We start from the raw sequence: 23,058 nt of genomic DNA on the forward strand, positions 1-23,058 counted from the left end.
TAGGTATTTTCAAACTCAGAGATATTTTAAAGATGGACTTTGGAGATTTTCAAATGTTTTTGCTAATGCGAAAATAATGTAATATAACCTAACCATTTGTGTAACTTTCCATAGTTTTCTAATGACAATAATAATTTTTAATGACTTACTGTAGGCAATGGCTTTCCTTCCTCACAGCTCTATGAAACTATAGTCTCTCACATCACTCCTCTCTTTGAACCTGGATTGTGACTTACAGGTACCGGCCAAACTTGGGATACTTAGCATGGTATTAAAGACCGACAGGAATGCTCTCCCTTCTTTGCCTGCATCTATTTCTATTTTCGTCTTTATATATTTTTTCTTTTCCTAGTTTGCCCCTACATTTATTAAATATTCCCAGAACTGTGCACATACACATGGAAGCCGCACCCTTTACAGTCCACCATGTTGGATGACTTTCCACTCCTGGGAATCTCAATTTATTTTTCAAACCATTCTTCCTTTACTTGGCCTTTTACTGCGCCTGGAATGTTCTTCCACTTTATTTTCTATCTGATCCTGCAAAGCCAGTTTTAATTTTTTCCTGTTTCTAAGTCTTTCCCTGATATTATTTTTCCCTCCCTGGTAGAATTTAATCGTTCCTGACTCTCTCTAACCAAAATATTTTCTCCCTACTCATGTTGTTTTCACTTGTCACAGATTCCACAGACAATTTCTTGCACTTTCTTTCTTCTTCTTTGAAAAAAACAACAAAGTAGAGAATTAAAACCAGTAAGGACAGACCCAGTTTCACCATCACACAACTAGTGAGAGTCAAAATTATAATCATATCCAAGTGTCCTACAGGGTTAATCTCAGTGTCACATATCAATATTTCTTGTAATATTTCTTTGAATGTTTAATAAAGGCTTTATTTCTACATTATAATTATGTGCTTGACATATCAAGGAAAGGAGAAGTATAATTTTTGGATGTTTTTGGCAAGTGGTTTTTTATTTTACATAAATGATAAAATTTAGACAAGTAATAGTCTACTGTACTAAATTCTTCTTCTTTTACATTATACACTAAAGATTTATTTCAGTACCTGAGATGTACAAAGTGAAATATGTCAAAATGTCATTTTAATATATAAATATTTCTTTGGAGATAGTGATAAATAAAATGCCTTATAATATCACAAGTTAATTTTAATATATCATTTAAATATTTTTCCGCAACAGTTATTTCTAAAAGTATTGTATTTTAAGATATGTGTGTATATGTATATATAAGGGAGCTTAGAAATTCAATGAACATAGTCTGTTTACCATCCAAATTTCTCATCACAAAACTTTGTAAACATGCACCAAACTATAAAGAATAGGTATATAATGTAAAAATATTTTGTTACAGTATTTTACCTTTGGTTTATTATTTATTTACTCAATATGTATTTCTGTTAACAGACATAAAGGAACAGAATAGCCTCCCCTCTCGGTTCTTACATTCTCACCAAGGACACAGACCTTAAAGAAATAATCACAGTTAGTCAATCACTTTATTTCTAGAGTTCAGGCCATGAAACACAGGCACAGGAGCTCTGGGGCTGTGCAATAGGACTTCCAGGAAAGTTTGAAGATTTTCTCGAAGAGAAGATATGTAGGCTACTTTTTGAGGATGGCAGTGTGTGTACGCGCACTCACTTGTGTGGTGTTTGTGCTCTGGAGGAAACAGTGAGAAGCAACCAGGTTCAGGTAGACAGTTCTCACACAGAGACCCTGGGAGGAAATGGTGAGGAGCAACCAGGTTCAGGTAGACAGTTCTCACACAGAGACCCTGGGAGGAAATGGTGAGGAGCAACCAGGTTCAGGTAGACAGTTCTCACACAGAGACCCTGGGAGGAAACTGTGAGGAGCAACCAGGTTCAGGTAGACAGTTCTCACACAGAGACCCTGGGAGGAAACTGTGAGGAGCAACCAGGTTCAGGTAGACAGTTCTCACACAGAGACCCAGAGACAGGAGCTGAGCATCTTCTAAGCACTGTAAGAAATGGCAAGAGCACAAGATGAGGACAAGTGTCACAGGACCATACCAGTGTGGAAGGCAGGACCCAGACTCCTAGTAGCCTGGTGACCTTATCAAGTATTTGGTCTTTATCTTAAAAACAACAGGATGCTACTTGAAGTTTAATCATTTATACACACACGCAAACACATTTAAGGAAATCTCTGTCTCACTACAATGCAGAGAATGGATCGAATGGAAGAAAGAATGAATTGGATGGAAAGTTTTGTTTCTGCATTCTTACTGGTGATGCTTACAAAGTACGTTTTATTGAGATCGTTTAACATCAGTATAGAATATGATGCACTTCCTGAGGTTCATTTCATTTATTCTTTTACAAATGCAAAAAGATACAGATTTTAGACCTGTAAGCTTGTGTTAACATTTACAGTTCCATTATCATGACTTACAGCTTCCTCCTGAGCATTATTAACATAATGGAATCATTTTGAAGTTTATACTCACAAAATGCAGGTACACAAGCCCTTTACATCTGTTAAACTGTTAAAACAAATTATGATGAAGGATGTTTCTTTTTCCATACCTTACAGGCAGCCTCAGTAGCTGCATGTTCCCTGTTCAAATAACAAGATACCTCATGAGAACAAATTAAAGTGAGCTATGAAAATTCTGCCATTATAATCTTGGGGTAGAGTTTGTTACAGAGGAAAATGCTAAACACCTCGCTCACTGAAACTGGTAGGCAAGTAAACGTGGGACTTAGACGAAGAGACCATTCTGTGTAGTACATTTTGATTATATGAAGCTACTTTGTGCTTCAGTAGCACTTTCTCCCTTAGTACTTCACTGTTTTGCTTCTTTGTTTGTTTGAAACATTTGAGTATTTCGCAGTTAGAAATTGTGTATAATAATTTGAGGAATTTTTACTTCCTTCAGAAGCATCTAAAAAATGCGTACAGTTCAATGAGGAAAAGTTAAATTCACCCAGATCCCTTTGTGTTATAAGTTAAAAAAATTAAATGTCTTAGTTTGCAAACTGTAGATTTAAAAATGTTTGGATCATTTAGTGTTTCAAATAACATAAACTGTTGAAACTGGTATAATTTTCCAAGGCTGCTGGAGTCTAGTAATATTTTTGGACAACTCATATCCACGGTTGAATTTTATATTTAGACCTGTGCTGTCTTTGTGCTATGACTATAAAATAATTAGGCTTAAAATGAAACGAACCTACTAAAACATGTGGTCTTTTGACTGTCACAAGTTTGGAGCTTTGGGGGATTTATCTCTAAATGGTAGATCAAAGTGTCTAAACTTCTTAACATGGCTGACAGGGCCACCCAGAAACCTGTCCTTTATCTGTCTTTTCATATTTATCTCTTAAACCCATCCTATCGACTTACCTTACTCTTTACTAACATAAGCTTTTTATATCGTGTGTTTTAATACCACAGCACATGCTATGCCTTCAGTCAAGAAATACTTTTCCTTCAAATTTCATTTTATTATTCAAGACATCTGTCATCTGTTGAAGGGACCTCTGACCAGTGACACCAACAGACCGTGGAGAGAGGTCATCTCCCCTTTTCCTGCTGTCCTCTACTTGCCAAACCTTCCTACTGCCCACTTCACACTGTATGGTAATTATTGGTTTACATGGTGAAGACTTGTGTCTAGTTCATCCTTTTTCTTGGGCAGGATTTTAACTCTTATCAGTCTGATACATGCACCTGCATCCCAATCTCCAAATCAAGTTCTGTGTGTAGATTTATAAGTAAAGTTCACCTTCCTACCATCTCCATCCTGTATCTAGGCCTCTTTCCACTACTTGTCTCTGTTTTCCAGATAGTCAGATGTCTAAAGGAGATGCTCAAACTTTTTCTTTCAACTTCAAACCATGTTATGGGACTCATTTTATGGAAGATGAAGAATTAGTCTTTTTTTTGCTTTTGCCCACATGTTGAAAAGAAACTTTAAGCATCTCAATAGTACAAGTGGAATAAAACGATGTTAATGAACTTAGCCTGTGTTTCTAAACTTGAGTTCCTTGAAAGGGAATGCAATTTAACATTCAAATGGATTCCTTTTTTGCACTCCAGTATTCTCATCTACCTTGCAGAGTTCACGTCTTCATAGCACTAACACGGGACAAGTTTGCAGTTACGTGACCTGTTGAGTGTGACTTATTTTTTTTCTTGGAGCCTGTTTTAGTTTAGAATAATTGCATTTTAGGGGCTGTGGTATAGTTGTCATTCTCAAGTTCTATTTGTTTTCATACTGTATGTTAATCAACTTGGATCTTTTGTGTTCCTCCTTTCTTGGATTTCAATCTACTGTGCGATAGTATATCTTTAATTTTTAAAAACTAGATGCGAGGGAAGTAAATTGTCTTTGTTTTTAATATCTAGAAATGTTTTACTTTTTCTTTACAATTGGTTGTTCATGTTAAACCAGGAAGAGAATTGGGGCCGAAATCATTTTGCACCAGAACTTTTCGAAGTTGCTGGTAAAGTATCTTTCAACATTTTTTGTCCTGAAGAAACTCTGATGATTATTTAATTTCCATTTTTTTCCAGGTGCCCTGCGATTGCTTGGTGATTGACTTTGTTTTCTTCTTCATGCATTAAGATTAGTGCTCAGTTGGTTCTTTCTATATGCAGCTTCATTTGTATTGTCATCTATGGAATTTTCTTTTATAATTTCTTTAGTTTGCCATCCCACACTTTCATTTTCTTTTCCTGGAGCCCTGTATTTAGTTGTCAGAGCTCCAGGATTGATTTTACTGTTCTCTATGATTTTTAATGTTTTCTTTAATGTTGCTTTAATTAAAAAAATGATTGGGAATATTTTAAAAATTTTATCTTTTATACTTTCTAGTAATCTTTATTAATTTAGTATTTATGTTTTGTATTCCATATTTTATCTTTTGTATAATAGTGCGTTCTTATTTTGTAAATCAATACATTCTCAACTTGTCTAAATCCATTAATTAGAGTTGTTACAAAGTTCACTAATAATGGCATCTTCATCTTCACTATTTATCTGTTAATACATATTAATCCTTATATTCTTCTAGATTTTTAAAAATAAATAAATGTCAAAGCAGTGTTAATCAAATTATGCAATAATTTAAATACTTCTACTTATTAAGTTGTTTCTGATATAAGTGTAATTCAGTGTTAATCTATCATTCACAATATAACTACAGGAGTGACTGACACATGTTAATTTACCAGCCATCTACAGCAAATACTATGATGTAGTAATGGGACACAGGGTCATGTGCTGTATGATGAATGAGCTATTTTAATCCTTCTACCAAATCAGTGACATACATATGGAAGTGAAGTGTGTGAGATGAATATGAGGGATATCGCCCTCCTGTCTTCCTGCTAGAATAGCCCACTGGTGGCTCCCCTACTTTCTGCCTCGTCTCTTTAAGGAGGGATCAGACTGGTCTTCCAGTTGCTATTTTATGTGTTTCTGTTGGATAAACCTCTTGGGTCAGCCTGCATTTGCGTTCAGCCACTGAGCACGGTCTAGGAGTTATAGTTGGGAAGTGTTTTTACCTGTCTCTTTCTCTTGGCTTCTATTCATTTTTCTTTTCAGTTTTTACTGTTCTTGGCACAAATATATATGTATATTTGTTTCCACAAATCAATGTTAAAGATCTTAGAAGACTACAAATTTCCTTGTGCAGAATTAAGTTGGGATTAAATTCCTCTTTTCCTGTCCTTAAGTTTGTAAGTGAACATCAGCGGTCGAGAATATTTATGGAGGAGGCCCTAGAGAGAGACTCACTGACATTGAAAGAGAGTTGTCTTTTTCAAAGACAATTGAACTATCTATTATGTGTTCTTTTAATTAAACAAGGTAAGCAGGATTTATCTAGAGCAATATAGATAAATATTTAAAGATTAGTATACACTTAAGTATCTTAATTTGGAGAGCTACTGAAAGGTCTCTGTTGTCAAGCTGTGGAGCAAGGATTGGACTGGATGTGAGAGTCAGAAGACAGGAAGAGAGTTTACCACCACCAAGTCTGTCTCTGCCTTCCCTTCTCTCTGGGGAATCCATTCCAATGTGCCTCTGGGCCAAATGCAGTTTCTGGGCTTTGAAGACTTTGAAAATCTCTCCCAAGCTGGGAAAACTGGGGAGGGTTGGAAGTAACAAGAAGAAAAGACCTTTCTCTCAGAACCTACATTTACCCAGTTCCTTGGCTCAGCATATTATTATTATTGAATATCTACACTGTGCAATCACCATACTCTCTGCCAGAGACAAAGATGGCGATATGTGCCTACACAGTCTGAGGGAAAACACAGAGAAATAGACAAGTCGAATCTGTTAAGACAAGTGTAATAATAAAAGGACAAAACATAGGGAAAGGAGCTCCTATTTTTTTAAGTAAATCTGTTTATCTTGAATTTTACTATAATGATAATCCTACAGTATCTCTATATTTATTATGTGCAGCTCAATATTTATAACAATAATATAAACTGAATTTTATATTCCCACAAATAAATTGGTTCATATAATCACTTTATATCTTTCTAATTTGCTTCTCTTTTATGAAAAAAAAATATTTAGGGATATTATTCCTAATGTGAAAACCTTGAGTTCATGTGATTCCGAAATCACAGTTATCGTTATTTTAAAATTTTCCGCAGTCTGACCATAGCTTCCTTGTATGCGAGGCTGAGAAAAACCTCCTGAAACCATCAAATACAACACATTTGTTTAAATCTCTCTGTCTATTTCATTCCCATTAGCAAAGTCCTCCACAGACCTGAGCAGTCATGATTAGTTGGACAGATAACTACTGAATTTCAGGTTCCAGATACACATTTTTCCTTTGCACCCGATATTTTAGGTGTGGATGGTCATAGACTTATGATAGAGATCATCCTGGCTTCTCTCCTCTGAATAGCTGCAAACTATCTGCCCCTCCAGTCCTGCTTTCTTTCATTTTGTTTTCAGTTTGATTCCATCACATCTTTGGCCATGATTCCTTTTGTTGCAACGTGATATGTTGAAGTAGTTTAAGTTAAATGTGGAGGTGTAATAATAAGGGTATAGTGTATTCCTCGTCTGGTTAATTTGTTCATCTCTCACTTGGCTGCAATAACCGTCTAACTAGCAGAGTAAATAAACTGCAACACCCTTCAATATGTTCTCCACGTGGCAGCTGTAAGAATTACTTCTTTTCTCTCTCTACAACTTTAACTCATGTTAAATGTTTATTTTATTTTATTTCCAAATTATAAAGTATTTCACACAGGACAGAAAATAAATAACGTAACAAATATAATCCTGACTTGACAAACCTCAACTCTTTAATTACTTTATATCATTTTAAAAGAAATAACATATTTCAGCTATATATCTCTTGCCTCCCAACATCTATTTTCCTCCTAGCCTAAAGGTGATATACATGATTTATTTTCACATTCCATAAACTAAACTAGCTGTGCTTCTATATATGAACAATATACTGAATATATTTTTAACTTTTTTATTTAGTGTTAGTTTTTTTGAAATTTATCACTACTGTTACATATAGCTCAAGTTATTTCATTAGAGCTAATTTATATTTACTTAACCATTTACTGACAGATTTGTACGGTGCTTCCAGTTCTTTGCTATGGTAAAATGAACCAACAGACAGACCCTTGAAAGGACTACTTTATGCTTTCTCAGTGCTTGCACACCTGGTAAGAGTTTCTCAGAGTAGTCTAGGCTTTGCTCCTAGAAGGTCTGGACCACAAGGTATGTACCTTTTCCAGATTATCGGGCACTATCCCCAAGTTTCTCAGCGGAATGAATTTCCATTTGCCCTTGTCATGTTCAGAGTTCCAGTTTATCTATATCATAACTAACAATTGGAATCATTTTTCTTTTTTAGTTGCATATGAAATGTTATCTCATTTTTCTTCAGTTTGCACCACCTTGACTACTAGTGAGATTGAGGGTATTTTCATGGTTTTAGGAAATTTGATGTTCACCTTTGGAAATTACTTCTTTATAATCTCTTTTTTCTCATTTTTGTGTGTCTATACATGATCTCTTAATTTTTTTCATTCATTTTTTTGTATAAGTATTGATAGAAAACTGTTCTGATTAAGAAAGATTTAGGTTGAGTTTTTTTGTATATATTAATATAGCTGTATCAGATTTTATTTAGTTACTTGTTTGCTATGTCTGGTTTATATCATTTAAAATTCAATCTTTTTCTCTTTTTGAATAAATTGCTTTAATCTGTTTATACTTGTTATGATTACTGATATATTCACAGTTATTTTTTCTGTTGTACATTTTTTTCTATTTACTGTCTTCTTTTAGTTTTTGTATTATCTTTTTTTCTTAGATTTGCCAAGTTTTTATTCTTTAATTCTTACATTATTTTGGAAGTTATGAGATTGTCTATTAGTTGTGCAGTTTGCCTACAATTGTCCATACGCATAAAGCCTGAGGTTAACTTGTACCAGACAGGCACTGATTTCTTACGCATGCAACAGAAATGCTTTAATCTGATTGTTCTCCAACCCAAGTTCTTTTTCCTAGTGTTTTAGTTTTTTGTTTTTCTAACCCTCTTTCAAATTAGTTGCTAGTATATTATTGTTTTCTATACAGTGTATATTTTGATTTACTTATGTAACCATTTGTTTCTCCACCCACCTATGATTCTTGTATTTCAGTTCTTTCATCTGGCTTTTTACATTTTTCTGAATTGTCATTTATCAGTACTTTCAAGCCTGGGCTAGAAGACCTAGTCTCTTTGTCTTTATTGTCTGGCAATGTCTATTTCACTCTAACTTTTACAAAGGAGTTAAACTATATTACAATTGCAGTTACTTTTTTTTCAGTATGAAACACATTTCTAAATTTTCTTCAGGTGTCTGTTGCTTGTACAAAAATTGATCAGCCCAATTTTTGTTACTGTATGAATACTTAGTCTTCCTTTTTAATGCTGTAAAACTTTTATCATTATTTCAGGGTTTTATATTTTCATTATGGTATATCTGGGTGTGGGTTTGTTTCTACTTTCCTTTTTGACACTTACTTCTTTAATTAGGTGATGCTTTAATTTTGAAAAATACCAATTCATAGTCTCTTTGAATATTGCTTCTCTTGCTTTAGGAACTGTTTTTAAACGTGTGTGATACTTTGTCACAACATAACAAGGACTCTCACAGTCTAGTGGCTACCTAACTCCCTACTCTCTAACCTCATTTTTCTCTGTGCTCTTCATCCAAGAGTATTCGGTGATTGCTGATGGAAGGGAGGTATAAGGGGACCAAGTGGGAAAAGAAAAAAATATAACAAAGATAGAAAAAAGTCTTCTTTTAAAGGACCTTCTACAGGCTCTTTCGTGAGTGGACTGCTAACATTACTTCTCTTCTATCGGTTAACTGCAGCTCATCCCTCAGGAGTGCTTCACCAGCTTTACTGATGGGGCCTCGTAGGCTCCCCTTGCAATATCCTGCATTTTTCACTCAGAGCACTCGGGTCAGTGGCAAGTTTACAGTTATTTGATTGAGTATCCAATTAATGTATGTCAGGCTCTTTGACTAGATTTCCTGCTCCTCGAGAATAGTGGTTTGTTTGTTTTTGTTTTTTATGCTGTTGGCATTTTGTACACACTCGGGAAATATTGATAACAATGTTGAGACTAAAACCATCCAGGAGCGATCAAACCATCAGGGACCCAAGCAGTGCTTATTCATCTCCAAACATCCGCTTCAGTTCTTTCATGGTAGACCAGCTTTCTCCCCTTCGCTCCAGGCATTTAATACAATGAAAGGCTCGGGGTAAATAACCTCTCTAAATTCAATAGTACACAGCACCCCTGAGCCAAGACCATGCCCCTGTCTCTCACATTCTTTACGTGACCTCCACTTTAATTTCTCTGCCATCTAGAGCTAGAAAATGTGCCACCGACTCTGTGAATCATTTATGGCTAACTCCTTTCCCTCCCTTTTTTTATTCTGGGATATAACTGAGCAAATATGACTTTTTAAAGTAACAATACCTTCAAAAACCAAATAGGAGCCCTGGCTGGGTGTCTTAGTTGGTTGGAGCATCGTTCCACACACCAGAAGGTTGTGGGTTTGATCCCCAGTCAGTGCATGTGCCATCCATCTCTCTCCCTCTCTTACATACACACACGCACACATACATCTCTCTCCCTCCCTCTCTCTTTCTCTCTAAAATCAATAAACATATCCTTGGGTAAGGATTTAAAAAGTGAAAAAAGAAAGACTGTGTTTGCTCTCACTTGAATTAAATGACCCTCAGTACATTTACTTAACAAGTATTTGCTGAACCCCTCTTGAGTGCCATTCATTACATTAGGCCTGTTTGTAGTAAAAACAAACAAGGTGTGTGATCTTACTGAGATTATAGTCTAGAGAGGAAGCATTATTCTGATACTCACACTACTACTAAACCTATAATCAAAAATACATGAATGCTTAGAAAGAAAGGAATATGGTCCCTTGTGAATATTTAATAACTTGACTTGACCTATAAGGGAAGTTGCAGTATGATGGAGAAGTTTTACTTTATGAGTGATGACTGAGCTAAGATTTTAATGATTAACAGGAGTTACTAAAACAAAGAAGAGAGGTCAGAGCATTTCAAGAAGAAAAAAATTAGTATGTGCAAATGTCATACTAAAAAAATTAGTATGTGCAAAAAATTAGTATGTGCAAAAATTAGTATGTGCAAATGGCAGGAGGCAGACTAGCAATTCTGAGTATCTAAAAGAGACCAGACAGGTTTAAGAACAGAAGGGAAATGGAAAACTTATCAGAGTTTAGGATAAAGAGTTATTTAGGAGTGAAAGACAGTGTTGTGCTGGCTTATATGGGCTATGAAGGTTCAATTATATTTTAAGAGATTTTGTAAGCCAGCAGTTAAATGACTATTCCTGAAACCAAAAATATGTATATAAATTTATGTTAAATGAATTACATTAAAAGTAAAGATTTTCTCACTATTCTTAGTCATTTATAATTATTTTACTATTATTCATACTTCTGATTTCATTTACATCTATTGGTATGATGGGAACACTCTCTAATAATGTGCTACTGAACATTTCATTCTGACCTCACATTCAGTGATACTGCATTTACTAAACTTGAAATTGACATGGGTGGACGTTTACACTGTGAAAACTGGCAAACTTTTCAAGTTAGGATAATCCCTACAAAGCAGTTGTTAAACGCTTACCAGCACAGCTCTGAGGAAAACTATAGAGGACCCTAGAGGCTATGTTAAGAATTGACCTTTATCACAGGAGAAATGAACAGACATCAAAAGGTTCTAAGTGTGTTGTTGACAAAAACACATTTTTATTTTAAAAAAAATCGTTGAGACTATGGCAAGGAAAGGGGAGAAAGGTGACTTGGGGTGGCCCATATGGTAAATAATGGTGGCTCGGACTGGGACCACAAGAAAGGAAAACACAAGTGAATGGATTTGACATATATTACAGAGCTAAAATAGAGGGCTGAGCGCTGGGGGTATTAGGGTGAAACAGGCATGAGGAAGAAGTAAAATCTCCTTGGCCTCCCTGATTTCTAGTTGGTGGTTATAATGTTTGCATTTTGAGCCCAATCCTGCCACCATGTGTCAAAGAAGCAGCTTCACAACTGAACACACTTGGGCCTGAGAGGAAGACAAAAACTACAAGTGGAGCATACAAACTAAAGGGACTATCTCCATACAAAACTTAATTATTTGTCATCCGATTCATAATTTCCCACTTTCACACATGCGTAGTAGTGCTCATGTGGCAGTCACGAGAATGAGCTCCAAGGTCTCTGACTGTGAAGTGTGTACATGACCCAGGGCCCAACTGTCGTCCTCCGAAATGCAGCATTTGAGTCAAGGTCACCCTCCCACAGCTGCCCCAGACAGTGTCTGAACAAAATGGAGACTCTGGCCAGCCGGCTGTGGGAGACACCAGATAGCTTTGATGGGCGGCTTTAACTCCATGACTCCTCAATGCCCTTGGAAAATCTTTCCTATGACTGCCTCGTCTAACATGCTTCCACCCAATTTTCCTGTCTTTAGAATTACTCTCCTTCACTTGGGGTAAGACCTACATCTCAGTCCTATGTCTCTGCTGACCTCATTCACCGTGGCTGCCTCTGCCTGTGACCTTGAATGGTTTTGAGTGGTGGTTGTGACTCGGGTCTCTCTCCAGGTGAAAGCAGGCATCTCTGGTGTAGGTTCCTGAGTCTGAGAGAATGTTCTTCCCCCTTCCCCAAGGTCAGCCAGCTTTTCCTTCTACCCTGTCCCAGAGGCAGGAGCTCCTTGCCTGTGTCTGAGAGGTTAGAGGGTATTTATGTTTTTGGTCACTGCTCTGTTAAAGCTTCTGTTTTGTCAAAGAGAAGGGTCTGGGAAATGGGTCTGTTTGTGTGACTGTGTGCCCAGGACAGACTCTTTCCACTTTTTCCCTGCCTTCAGTCTCCCAGGTGAGAGGCACTTGGAAAAAAGACAATGAATGAGGACAGAGTACCTTGTCTGGGCTCCTAGAAATTCTAAATTGGTGTGGCAGCACACACTCTGCCTTTAATCACTCATTAAAGTCTTAGCTGGGTTTTTTTTTTTTCATCCTCACCAAAGGGTATACATGGTCTGGCACAAATAACACTCTGTTTTATTACAAAATCTTTTATTACGAAGTCATAAGCATATAATTGTGTAACATATCAGACTCAAGCACAAAATATGACATTGTAAGTGAAATATTCAAATTAAAACTAAATGTTACCCATATTAATACCCTACTACCAAGCACAACCAAGCAGGCCTTACTTCTGCTAGACCCTATATATTTACTGATTTTAGATAGAGAGGAAGGGGAAACAGAGAGAGAGATGAATGTGAGAGAGAAGACACCCACCGGTCTCCTCCTCTCTGTGCCCTGCCCTGGGATCAAACCCACAGCCTTATGATGTACCGGACGGTGCTCCAGCCAGCCAAGCAACATGGCCAGGGCCAACTGTTTGGGTTTTGTTACCAACTCTGGTGGAGGCTGCCTCTTTCCCAGTGGTTTGCTACATAGCTAGGAAACAATCCTGTCCTATCTATTCTAATAGGGCTTGAAACTCTGTATTTCCATTCATTTATTTTGTGATCTTAGTTCTCTGATTGTCTAGAAAACTTATGATTTTAAAAATTGGTATTTTCCCATTTTTAGCATGAGATTGATGTTCTTCTATAGCTTTCCACATGCTAAGCAAAACCCGCTCCTCTTCTTTTTAAAACTCATTTATATTTCTGCATCAGTATTTTATCTTTGATGGGCATAGCAGAGTTAGGAATAAAATATGTGCATAAATAGCGTATTATATTCTGGGCATGTGAAATCATTATGTTATCAAACCACACTCTTATGGTAGCTATTCTGTAAATTCATTGAATGGAAACATTATGCTGTAATGGAATACACGATTCAATATTTGTCAAGACTCCCATAGCAGATTACAGCTAGACAGGAAGACATTATTTGTAGTATATTTTGCTTCAGGTCATTTTTCAACAGTTACCTTGTCCTTTCCACCAGGTGGTTGATCAGATTGATACCCTGACCTCTGACCTACAGCTGGAGGATGAGATGACTGACAGCTCCAAAACGGACACCCTGAACAGTAGCTCAAGCGGCACAACAGCCTCCAGCATAGAGAAGCTCAAAGTGCAGGCCAACGCACCTCTCATTAAACCCCCAGCACACGCGTCTGCTATCCTCACAGTCCTGAGAAAGCCGAACCCCCCACCGCCTCCACCACGGTTGACTCCTGTGAAGTGTGAAGACCCCCAAAGGCCGGTGCCAGCCGCCAATCCAGTTAAAACCAACGGCACCCTTCTGCGGAACGGAGGCTTTCCAGGAGCACCAAACAGAATTCCCAATGGAGACATCGGCTGCCCACCCAGTAACAACTCGGACAAGGTGTCCCTGCAGCCTCTGATGCACAGACCTGAAAAAGACAGGTGTCCCCAGGCAGGGCCTCGGGAGCGGGTTCGGTTTAATGAGAAAGTGCAGTACCATGGCTATTGTCCTGACTGCGACGCCCGGTATAACATGAAAAACCGGGAGGTCCATTTACACAGCGAACCTGGCCAGCCACCAGGAAAGCTTCCTCAGCCAGGCCCTCCCCGCCCTCCTCCACCCCTTCACCCTCCATTTCCACTTGAAAATGGGGGGCTGGGACTAAGCCACAGTAACAGCTTCCCCCCGCTCAGACCTGCAGCTGTGCCTCCTCCCCCTGCACCGAAGCCACAGAAGACGATCTTGAGGAAATCCACCACTACAACAGTGTGATGTATGCCATTTAAAAACATTTTTTGTTTTATTTTAATTTTTATATTATAAACATAAAATAATAAGTAATGAGCACTTTCTACTCAAGCAATAAAAAGCCCAAATATATTAACCCTGCATTCAGCAAAGTGGCATAAAAATCACCTGGTAAGTATGCAGTACATTGTTTATATCCTGAATGTACACTACTTAAAAAGTTGCGTCATCAAAAAACTATACAATCATGAAAAAGATGAATATGTTGGCTCGTTTTCAATTGACTTGTGACAGTGACCTGCAGTTTGATTTACTATAACAGATGGGATTAGATTTATTTTATTCATGCCTAATTCATCTATGTATTAAGAACATATCAATATGATTAACTTTGACCTAATGCTTTTTAATAAGAATTTTAACACTGAAGGATCATTTTATTATTTTTCCCAAAGATGTTTGTCATTAGTTTTGCAGTATTCAATGCTAAAGACAATACCAAAAAGATTATTTTCTATACTATAAAATTTAGATCATATATGTTCAGCTACATAGCTGTTAAAAGATTTTGGTGTGCGGAAATATCATATGTCAATAAACAGTAGATAGTTGCAAAACCAAATGTTCATCAGGATAAAACTGAAGCAGTGGTGCATTTAGTGCCATGTTCTGTTTATCAAAGTGAGTGAGAATAGACAGTGGAGTAATGTTTGGACAGGAGTACTGGGGCAGTGTTTGGAGAAGATCGCTGTGAATGGATATGAGATTTTTCCAGATTAAATATCATAAGCAGGTCATAAATGGAACTTGACACATTTTCCTATTATATTTTGGTACCTCAAGGGTCCTCTGCTGAACGCCTCTGACATTGCCAACCCCTTCGGTCCTTTCTCACACTGGGCGCTCCTCCCGGACACCCCATAAGCCAGTACACTGAAGCAGTGGGGTGATTTGCCTCTCACATCAGCAAGCTCTCCGCCTTCCTGAGGGAACCCCATCTAGAGGAGAGTCAGGGGAGAAAATAAAGATGCTTCTGGAACAGGGTGCTTTAGCATTAGCCTTCAGCCCATTGCACTAAGGGTTGAAATATGCCAGGGGTCTGTTATTTCTGTGGAAGGAAGACAAGAAATTCTTTCCACCTAGCAGCCAGGGAAAGTTCTTTTCTTCAGTCTGATTTGCTGACTCAGGTCACTTACTCACCCAAGGACCAAGTTACTTCCCAAATACCATGGTTTGGACTGATTGGATATTTTGCCCTGGAACTAGAAATGAGTTTATCTCCCCTAAAACCATGATGACAGGGGCATACACGAACCATATTTTCTCATTAAGTGGGAAGAGTAGAGGGAGTCATTTTTGGTGAAAATTTGTTTATACAGCTTAATAAAGAGTACTGTAATTTTTTTAACTGTGAATTTAATTTTTATTGCTACATTTCTTTGTCACCTTTTCCAAGGTATATCATGATAATTTGGAGTACTATTTTTAGTAACTTTGTATTAAAAGATCATAGTATATTTTAGATAGAATGACATACAATAGGATTTATTTTTTAAAGGAATAATCAAATGAGTAAAAACAGGATGGTCATGTTCCAAATTTACTCAGAAAGACTTTTGTGTTCATTGGACATGAAGAGGATAAATCTAATTTTTCTGAAAGTTAAAAAACATGAGACCAATAATCAAGAAAGTCCACAGTCAAAATTGTCAGGAAAGCTTTTGTCAGAAGATGGATTTTTAAAAACATTATTAATTGCATAATCTGTATATTTAAAAACAAATTATATTTGTCAGGTAAAAAAATAATTGATTTATCAAATGCCAAAATAATATATTCTTAACTTTTATGCATCTACATAGCTTGATGTAAATAAACCCAGGGTTTCATTATTTTTATAGATTTAAATAATTACTTTCTTCCTAATATTTATTCAGTGTTAGCCCTGTGGTATTATAGTCTTAGAAGACATGCAGTTTTATCCCTTCAGCTCTTCTTTCTTGTACAGCCTGTTGTTCTGACCCAGTAATTACCTTATCATTTTAGACATGGACCTCCTGTTGATATCTGGGAACCAATCTGGACCTCAAAGTACAGCTTCTTAGCAACTGCAAATCATTCAATAAATAGATAACTTATGCAATAAAGCAAGTCAGATAAGTTGAATAATTCAATCTGATTGAACATGGATATTGAGCCAGATGCCTGATCACAACCTTTGAGGTTTAAATCTCTCTCTACCTCAGACCTACCCCATGAAAAACTATCTTTTTAAGTACAATTAGTGGCATATGTCCAAACAATAGTACCTGTTTTTATTTAACATATTTATAAGTAACTACTGACCTGGAAGTCTGAGTTAAATCCAAACCTAAAAAAAGTTACAGTTTAGACCTTCTTCTCTTAGTATAGTTAATTATGTAATCAAGAGTAAGTGTTAGATCACAGCAGTGTGGGATTTTCTTGAGTTTATTTGGTCCATGTATTATTTTCTCCCATTAATGTATGGAATATATTGGGCCAATAGGTTGTGTTTCTTTTTTTGCCCCAACCAGTGATTTGGTAGCATTCACTGAAATTTAGCTATGTCTTCAAAATATATATAAATTTGTAAAATGTGGAAAGCAATTAACACAGAGCATCGTAATATTTATCTGGAATCTTGTGATTAAAATGTTGTAAGTGGCAGTGCAGTTTCCGTAATGAGCCAACATTGCTTTCAAAATTTAAATTCTGAACTGCAAGCTCTCCACATCATCTATTAAATCATCATAACATGGTACGTATTTTCTATTCCTGAGGTGCCAGAGCAGAAATCCTTTCCTCAAATCACTAAAGGAAGGTTTTTTTTCACAATATGCATTTGAATACTTTCAGTCATATAGAGAGTAATGCACACAGAGCTGGCCTCTGCACTCCTCTGTAAGTGATGTTTCTACACAATATAAAATGGTAATACTCCCCATAACAATATCCATTCTTAATGAAAGTCAGCACTTATGTTTTTGAAAATGTAGTATTCATCAGGTAAATTGGAACAGGAAAGGCTTTATCTTGTCCCACTTGTGAGATGGGAGGTTGTTGTATCCCTACTGATGTAGGGCAAAAGGAAAATAAAGATCGACCAAAGTCCTCTTTTATTTCCTACTAGTTATAGCAGCTATAAAAGGAAATAAAATATATTTTAGGCCATGCTTAAGCTAAATATAAAATATCTGCTCAAAAATACAGGGCATACAAAAAGAGAAATTTCTCATTCTTCTAATTTTATATTATCTTTATACCTCCCCTCAGTTTAATAATCTAGAAAAATGAGTCTGCTATTAACTGGTTTCATTAACATAAAAACATTGTGTTTGAGTTATACCTGCATCTAATTACTTAATAAATAAAGGAATAAAGCACTGTGCTATACAACTTTTTTTGGACAGATCAGTAGTTGAGTTGCTTTTAGCATAACCAAGAGCAGCAGGTGAAACTATGCAATACTTTTTATCTTCAGGATCTAATTGTAGCTCTTTTTGGATCCTCCATGAAGAAAAGCCTGAATAGTCCCACATATGATTGCACTGGTTGTAGTATAATCAAGTCATGAATCGCTGCCTTGACTGAATTTTTTTCCATGGAATATATGCAAAAATGCAAAGTCAAGTTTGTAATTGTCCTGATTCAATTTCTTTCTCCTGACTCTCTATGAGTAGCACATCTTTCTACAGTGTGCACTCAGATTTGTAGTAAAAGATTGCATTGTAATGAACTTTAGTACATGCTGATGATTTCTAAGTTAGAGAATGATGTATGAACAATAAAAATCCATACCCCATAATTAAGTAAAGTGCACAGACTCTGATGATTAATAGACCTATCAGAAAATCACATGATGTTTTCTGGGTCAATTTGACACTGTATTTAATTTTTAGACTACACAGTATGAAGTTTTAGAATTGTTCAAGTTGCCTGCTTCTGAAATAATGACAATGTGATGCTACCGTTAGGACTAACAGCAGTGTTGAACTGCAAATATGTAGGTTGTTATTTTCATTGGAACCTTGGATTTATCAGTCTGGTCTTTGGGGGAGAAAAACTAAAGTGTAACATAAAGAAGATTTGGAAATAAACTTCGCTTTAAAATGTAGTTAAATTAACAAAGGGTATAACATTGTGTGAAGTCCAAGGGAAGATAAGGAAGAAGTACTGCTTATAATTTATAACCTCTAGAGTGATCAAAGACAGGTAAGCTATTATTAACTGCTTTATAAAAACTTAACATACATTAGAGTTCCTCTAAGTCTCATATGCATGTATAAAATAATTATTATTATCCCTATTTACAAGTGAAGAAATGTATCTCACTATCATAATTTTACTGAAAGCAACTCTTTAGTAAGTGAGTTGGTTGGTATGTTAGTGACAGCCTGACTACCCATAATTTTCTCCCCACAACATCACCATTTAATTGTGTTCTTCATAGACCTGAACTTGGCAAAATTTTCCTTTTATTCTCAGATGTTATTTTGATGCTTGAAAGGGGTTACCTAATGTTGTTTTGACATTCCTAATATGTTTGATCTCTGAAAAATATGAAAGTGATCTCAGGCAATTTAGCTACCGTCTAAAATGAATGAGCTGCTGAATAATGCAAGCCTCAGTGTTTCATGTCTTGCACCAGCAGCCCCACCTTCCAGTTCTTTTCCTCTAAGTTCAAAGGCTGTTGATTATTTTCATTTCTTCCCCTAAGGAGCTCTGATTTCATAGTATTAATGCTATTTGACCCTGAATGTGTCACTTCCATTACTGGTCTTTCATTTGTGATTTACATCTACTTAACATTCACCCCTACAGCTAAAAAAAAAAGAAAGAAAGAAAAAAGCAGCATGTCCACTCTGTGGAACCACTAAAAGCCAGTGCATTAAAACTGCCTCTAATGAAATAATTTTCGTTCTTTTGTTATTGGACTATAGATATTTGATAGTGCACTTGTCATTTATCCTAAATATCAAAAGGAATTTGGATCAGCTAAATAAAACACTGTGTGCCCCTGAGTGGGTTAGCGCTGATGTTGACAAGACATGAAATCTAACCCTTATCAAGGGCTTACTTTATGCCAAACACTCTTATACATGTTTGTCTGTGTTATTTTTTTCCTCATGATATTATTTCTCTCTCATAAGAGCCCAGTTTCTTAGGCCCTATTATTATTTACATTTTACAAATGAAGAAACTGTGGCAGTGGAGACCTGCCGCCCAAAGTCATAGAGGCAGGAAGTGGTTAAGCCAGAGCAGAAAGATAAGTAGGAACTCTCCGCAGCCCAAGTACTTCCCTGCCTTTCAGAAATGCCTAAAACTCCACGTGCATTGGGTATAGGTGGTCTTAGAGGTGAAGGTTGTTTCATTGCAACTTGCTTGAATAAGTTTTTGCAAAATATAAAATAAGAGAAAAATAAATGTATGTGTGCTTAAGTCAGGATATATATTCGTTCATGCTGAAGTGGCCAACAACCCCAGTATCTCAGAGACCTCCAGGTGATACCTTACTCCCTCACAGTTCATCCGGAGTGCAGGATACTCTCCAGGGCAGACGTCTCCCTGGCAGTCCCCTCAGCAATACGAGCTGCATTGATTGTGTGGTACCCCCATCTGGTCAAGTGTTGTCTTCCAGGACCACCAGGCCCTCTCTGCGTCATTGGCCAAAACTAGTCATGTGGCTTTGCCTATAGTCCCACCTGTCCAGAGAAAAAAAGGCGATCCACACGTGGGTGAGCCACCACTGTTTTTGGTGTGTGTGCAATATGAATATATTAGAAAATGAGTAGACCTCATTTTTTCTCTCTCATATTTCCTGATGTTCATTTAATCCCACCATAAATTAGGATGCCATCGTATTTTAAACAAAGATGGAGAGGAAAGAAGTGAATCTGACAACAGCCCAGCTAAAAATGTGGTAGAGGGAATTGACAGCATTTACTAAGAAGAGGGGTGAGCATTATGACAGCCTTTACCAACCCTTTTTGCATTCTGTGCAAGCATTGTGTAACTCAGCACTTTAGAACTGCACATTAAATTTTCATTAGTCAAATGCCCATATAGAGAGATTTTTCAGTGAATTGTCTTCATAATGATAGATAATTCTAATTTGAAGACACATATTTATTTATCCAGAATAGTCAAAGAAACATGAGAATCTACTTATAGAAATTTAGGTCACTGATGATGGAAATTATGATGTGTGAAGTTGTAATATTAACTTAGAGGGAAGTATATCAAGATAAAAGCATACATTTAAGACCAGAGACCTGGATTTGTATCTCAATTTTCTCACCTTCCAAGTGCTTCTGGTCAAATTGCTTAATGAGGTCTGAAGCTTGCTTTAAATGAAGATAATGGTGCCACTCTTTCCAAGCTAATAGGGCCCTTGAGTCATTTATGATTCTCCTCTCCTTACATATTCTGAGCTCACCCAGCCCTCCTTTACATGTAAAGGGTAAGGAGAGTAAAATCAACAGAAGCATGCTGCAATTGCACAATCCCCAAATGTATATCTAAGCCATCAGGACTGTAGGCTTCCACTCTTTCCTGGGCAGCAATGCTGAAAAGCAAGGTGGATGTGGCAACATGGATAAGCAGCTTCAGTATTCCACACGTCTACAGCCTTCAGAGCTATTGAATGGGAAGAATCACCAAATTATTATACCTCATGCCTTGCATATGTCAGAAATGTCTTCCAAACTCTTTCTCATAGCATCCTCTTGGTTGTAGCTAAGTAGGCTATGGATGGCAGTATAGCCAATTGCTACTTCCTTAAATTCTATTACGTTGTTTGCTTGGGATGAAAGATCTTCAGCTGACAGGGTGGGTCACACACACCCAGTCATATCTTCTACGTTTAGCTGCCCAAACCTCAGCTTCTTTTCATCCCATGGCTCTCTGTGGTCACAAAAATAGAAATGATGTACATTTCCCTTGCCTTATTTTGTCTATTTTTCCACAAGTCTTGGCCCTGTACTTGTTATGCAAATTGCCTGGTTTCACACTTTTTTTTCACTATAGTTAAATTGACACACTTAACCGTGCTCCACTACCACCCAATTCCCTAAGGCTCTTCTCTGTTTCTACTTTAGAGGGATGATGTCCTAATGAATTCATGTATGTGTAAATACTTTACAAACTGTAAGACCTCAGATAAATGCAAATCATTGTTGTTAATTTGATATTTCTTGCCAAATTACCCATATTCCTTGTTAATCTGGTGGTTGATTTGTATTTGCCTAGGTTAATGCAAATCCATGAAATGAGGGAAACTATTCTGAATTTCTTGTAACCTACACGCTGATATAAATAACTGTTGATTTTTGGATACACAATAGTCCTTTAAGGAACAGAGGAATGAAATTGGATTTGGCAGTATATACTCTTAAGTCCTCACTTAACATCTCGATAGGTTCTTGGAAACTAGAACTTTAAGCAGAATAACGTACATATAATGAAATCAATGTTTCCATAGGCTAGTTAACATAAACAGTAGTTAAGTTCCTAGGGCATTTTTTCGGGTTACAAAAGTGTCACCAAACTTATAAATAAAGACCCAAGGCTCATATTAAGCATTGAAATAAATGTGAGCTATATATACATTTCAGAAAGATGAGTGAAAAAAGTGAGATCATTATTTTCCAACTTGTTTAACTCCAGGGCAGGGTCCTCAGTGCCCAGATCCCCAGAAGCCCAGGAAGCAGGTGGAACCCACTGTCAACAGAATACCCTGCCATTGCAGGGTGTACTCAACCTGCACCCATACCCACACTCAGACTGGGTCAGTTTAGCCATGCCCGTTCACCTCACCTGCACATCTTTGGGTTTTGGGAAACCAGAGGACCTGGGGCCAACCTGAGCAGACAAGGGGAGAACGTGGAAACTCTACACACATAGTGGCCCTAGCTAGAAGCAATATTTTTCTTAACATTATAATGAAAGGACATTAAACAAAAAGTTATTCAAGGACCTGCTGTACTACCTTAAGGTATCTTTGGACCTTTCCTATAATGAATGAGATATTGATGATGCATCTAGGCTTATATAAGTAAATAAAAAATTGCATTCTGTGTTATGTTTTCAGTGTCAAAATTCAAACAAAGAAGTTTATATAAGAACAGGTTTTTTTCACTACCTTCTGGGCTTAATAAGAAAACGTCTTAAGAGTAGGGAGGGGAAATAAACACCGCTGAAGATTGTGGAAAAGGGTAAAATGCACTTGCAGATTCTGAGTGGGTAGCACTGTAACAAGCAAATTTCCATCTGATCTTGGATCTTGGATCTTGGATCTTGGGAGTGGGCAGTGATGGACGGTAATGTGATTTCTGTGAGTGTGGAAAACTGACCCCATGGGCTTGAGGCTCTCTTTCCCCTCCCTTCCTGGGCTGGGGGTATGTTGCAAATCTGTAAGAGTGCGGAGTTCCTATGAAAGAGTGGTACTACTGGTACTAAAGCGAACCTGACTTCATTTTCTCAATGGAAAGATGAAGTAATCTGAGAGTATAATCTAAAAACGTTGGCATTTTGTGGGACGGACACTAGAGTGCCATGGCTGAGGAATATTTTAGAACTCATGAATCGATTCCTTTGTTTATTCTAGTGTGGATCTCAAAGCTGTCTAAACATCCAAGTCATCTGATTTACACCCTGAACCAATTAAATCGAAACATTTTCATGGTGGACTTGAATATCAGTGTGTTTTTAACTTACCCGGGTAGATCTAGGTT

At 37.0% G+C, this 23,058-nt stretch overlaps 1 protein-coding gene across 1 annotated transcript in view; it reads left to right on the forward strand.

The window, feature by feature from the left end:
* PRR16 (proline rich 16) overlaps positions 1-23,058 on the forward strand; it is a 266,776-nt gene that overhangs the window by 162,328 nt on the left and 81,390 nt on the right. Inside the window, exon 2 of the mRNA XM_037147845.2 lies at positions 13,574-14,330. Coding sequence (XP_037003740.1) covers positions 13,574-14,329 — 756 coding nt within the window. The 3' untranslated portion in view covers position 14,330. The remainder of the gene's footprint in view (positions 1-13,573; positions 14,331-23,058) is intronic.

Source organism: Artibeus jamaicensis, unplaced genomic scaffold (genome assembly GCF_021234435.1).
Source record: "Artibeus jamaicensis isolate MK-2021 breed Jamaican fruit bat unplaced genomic scaffold, CSHL_Jam_final contig_402, whole genome shotgun sequence".
Classification (NCBI taxonomy): domain Eukaryota; kingdom Metazoa; phylum Chordata; class Mammalia; order Chiroptera; family Phyllostomidae; genus Artibeus; species Artibeus jamaicensis.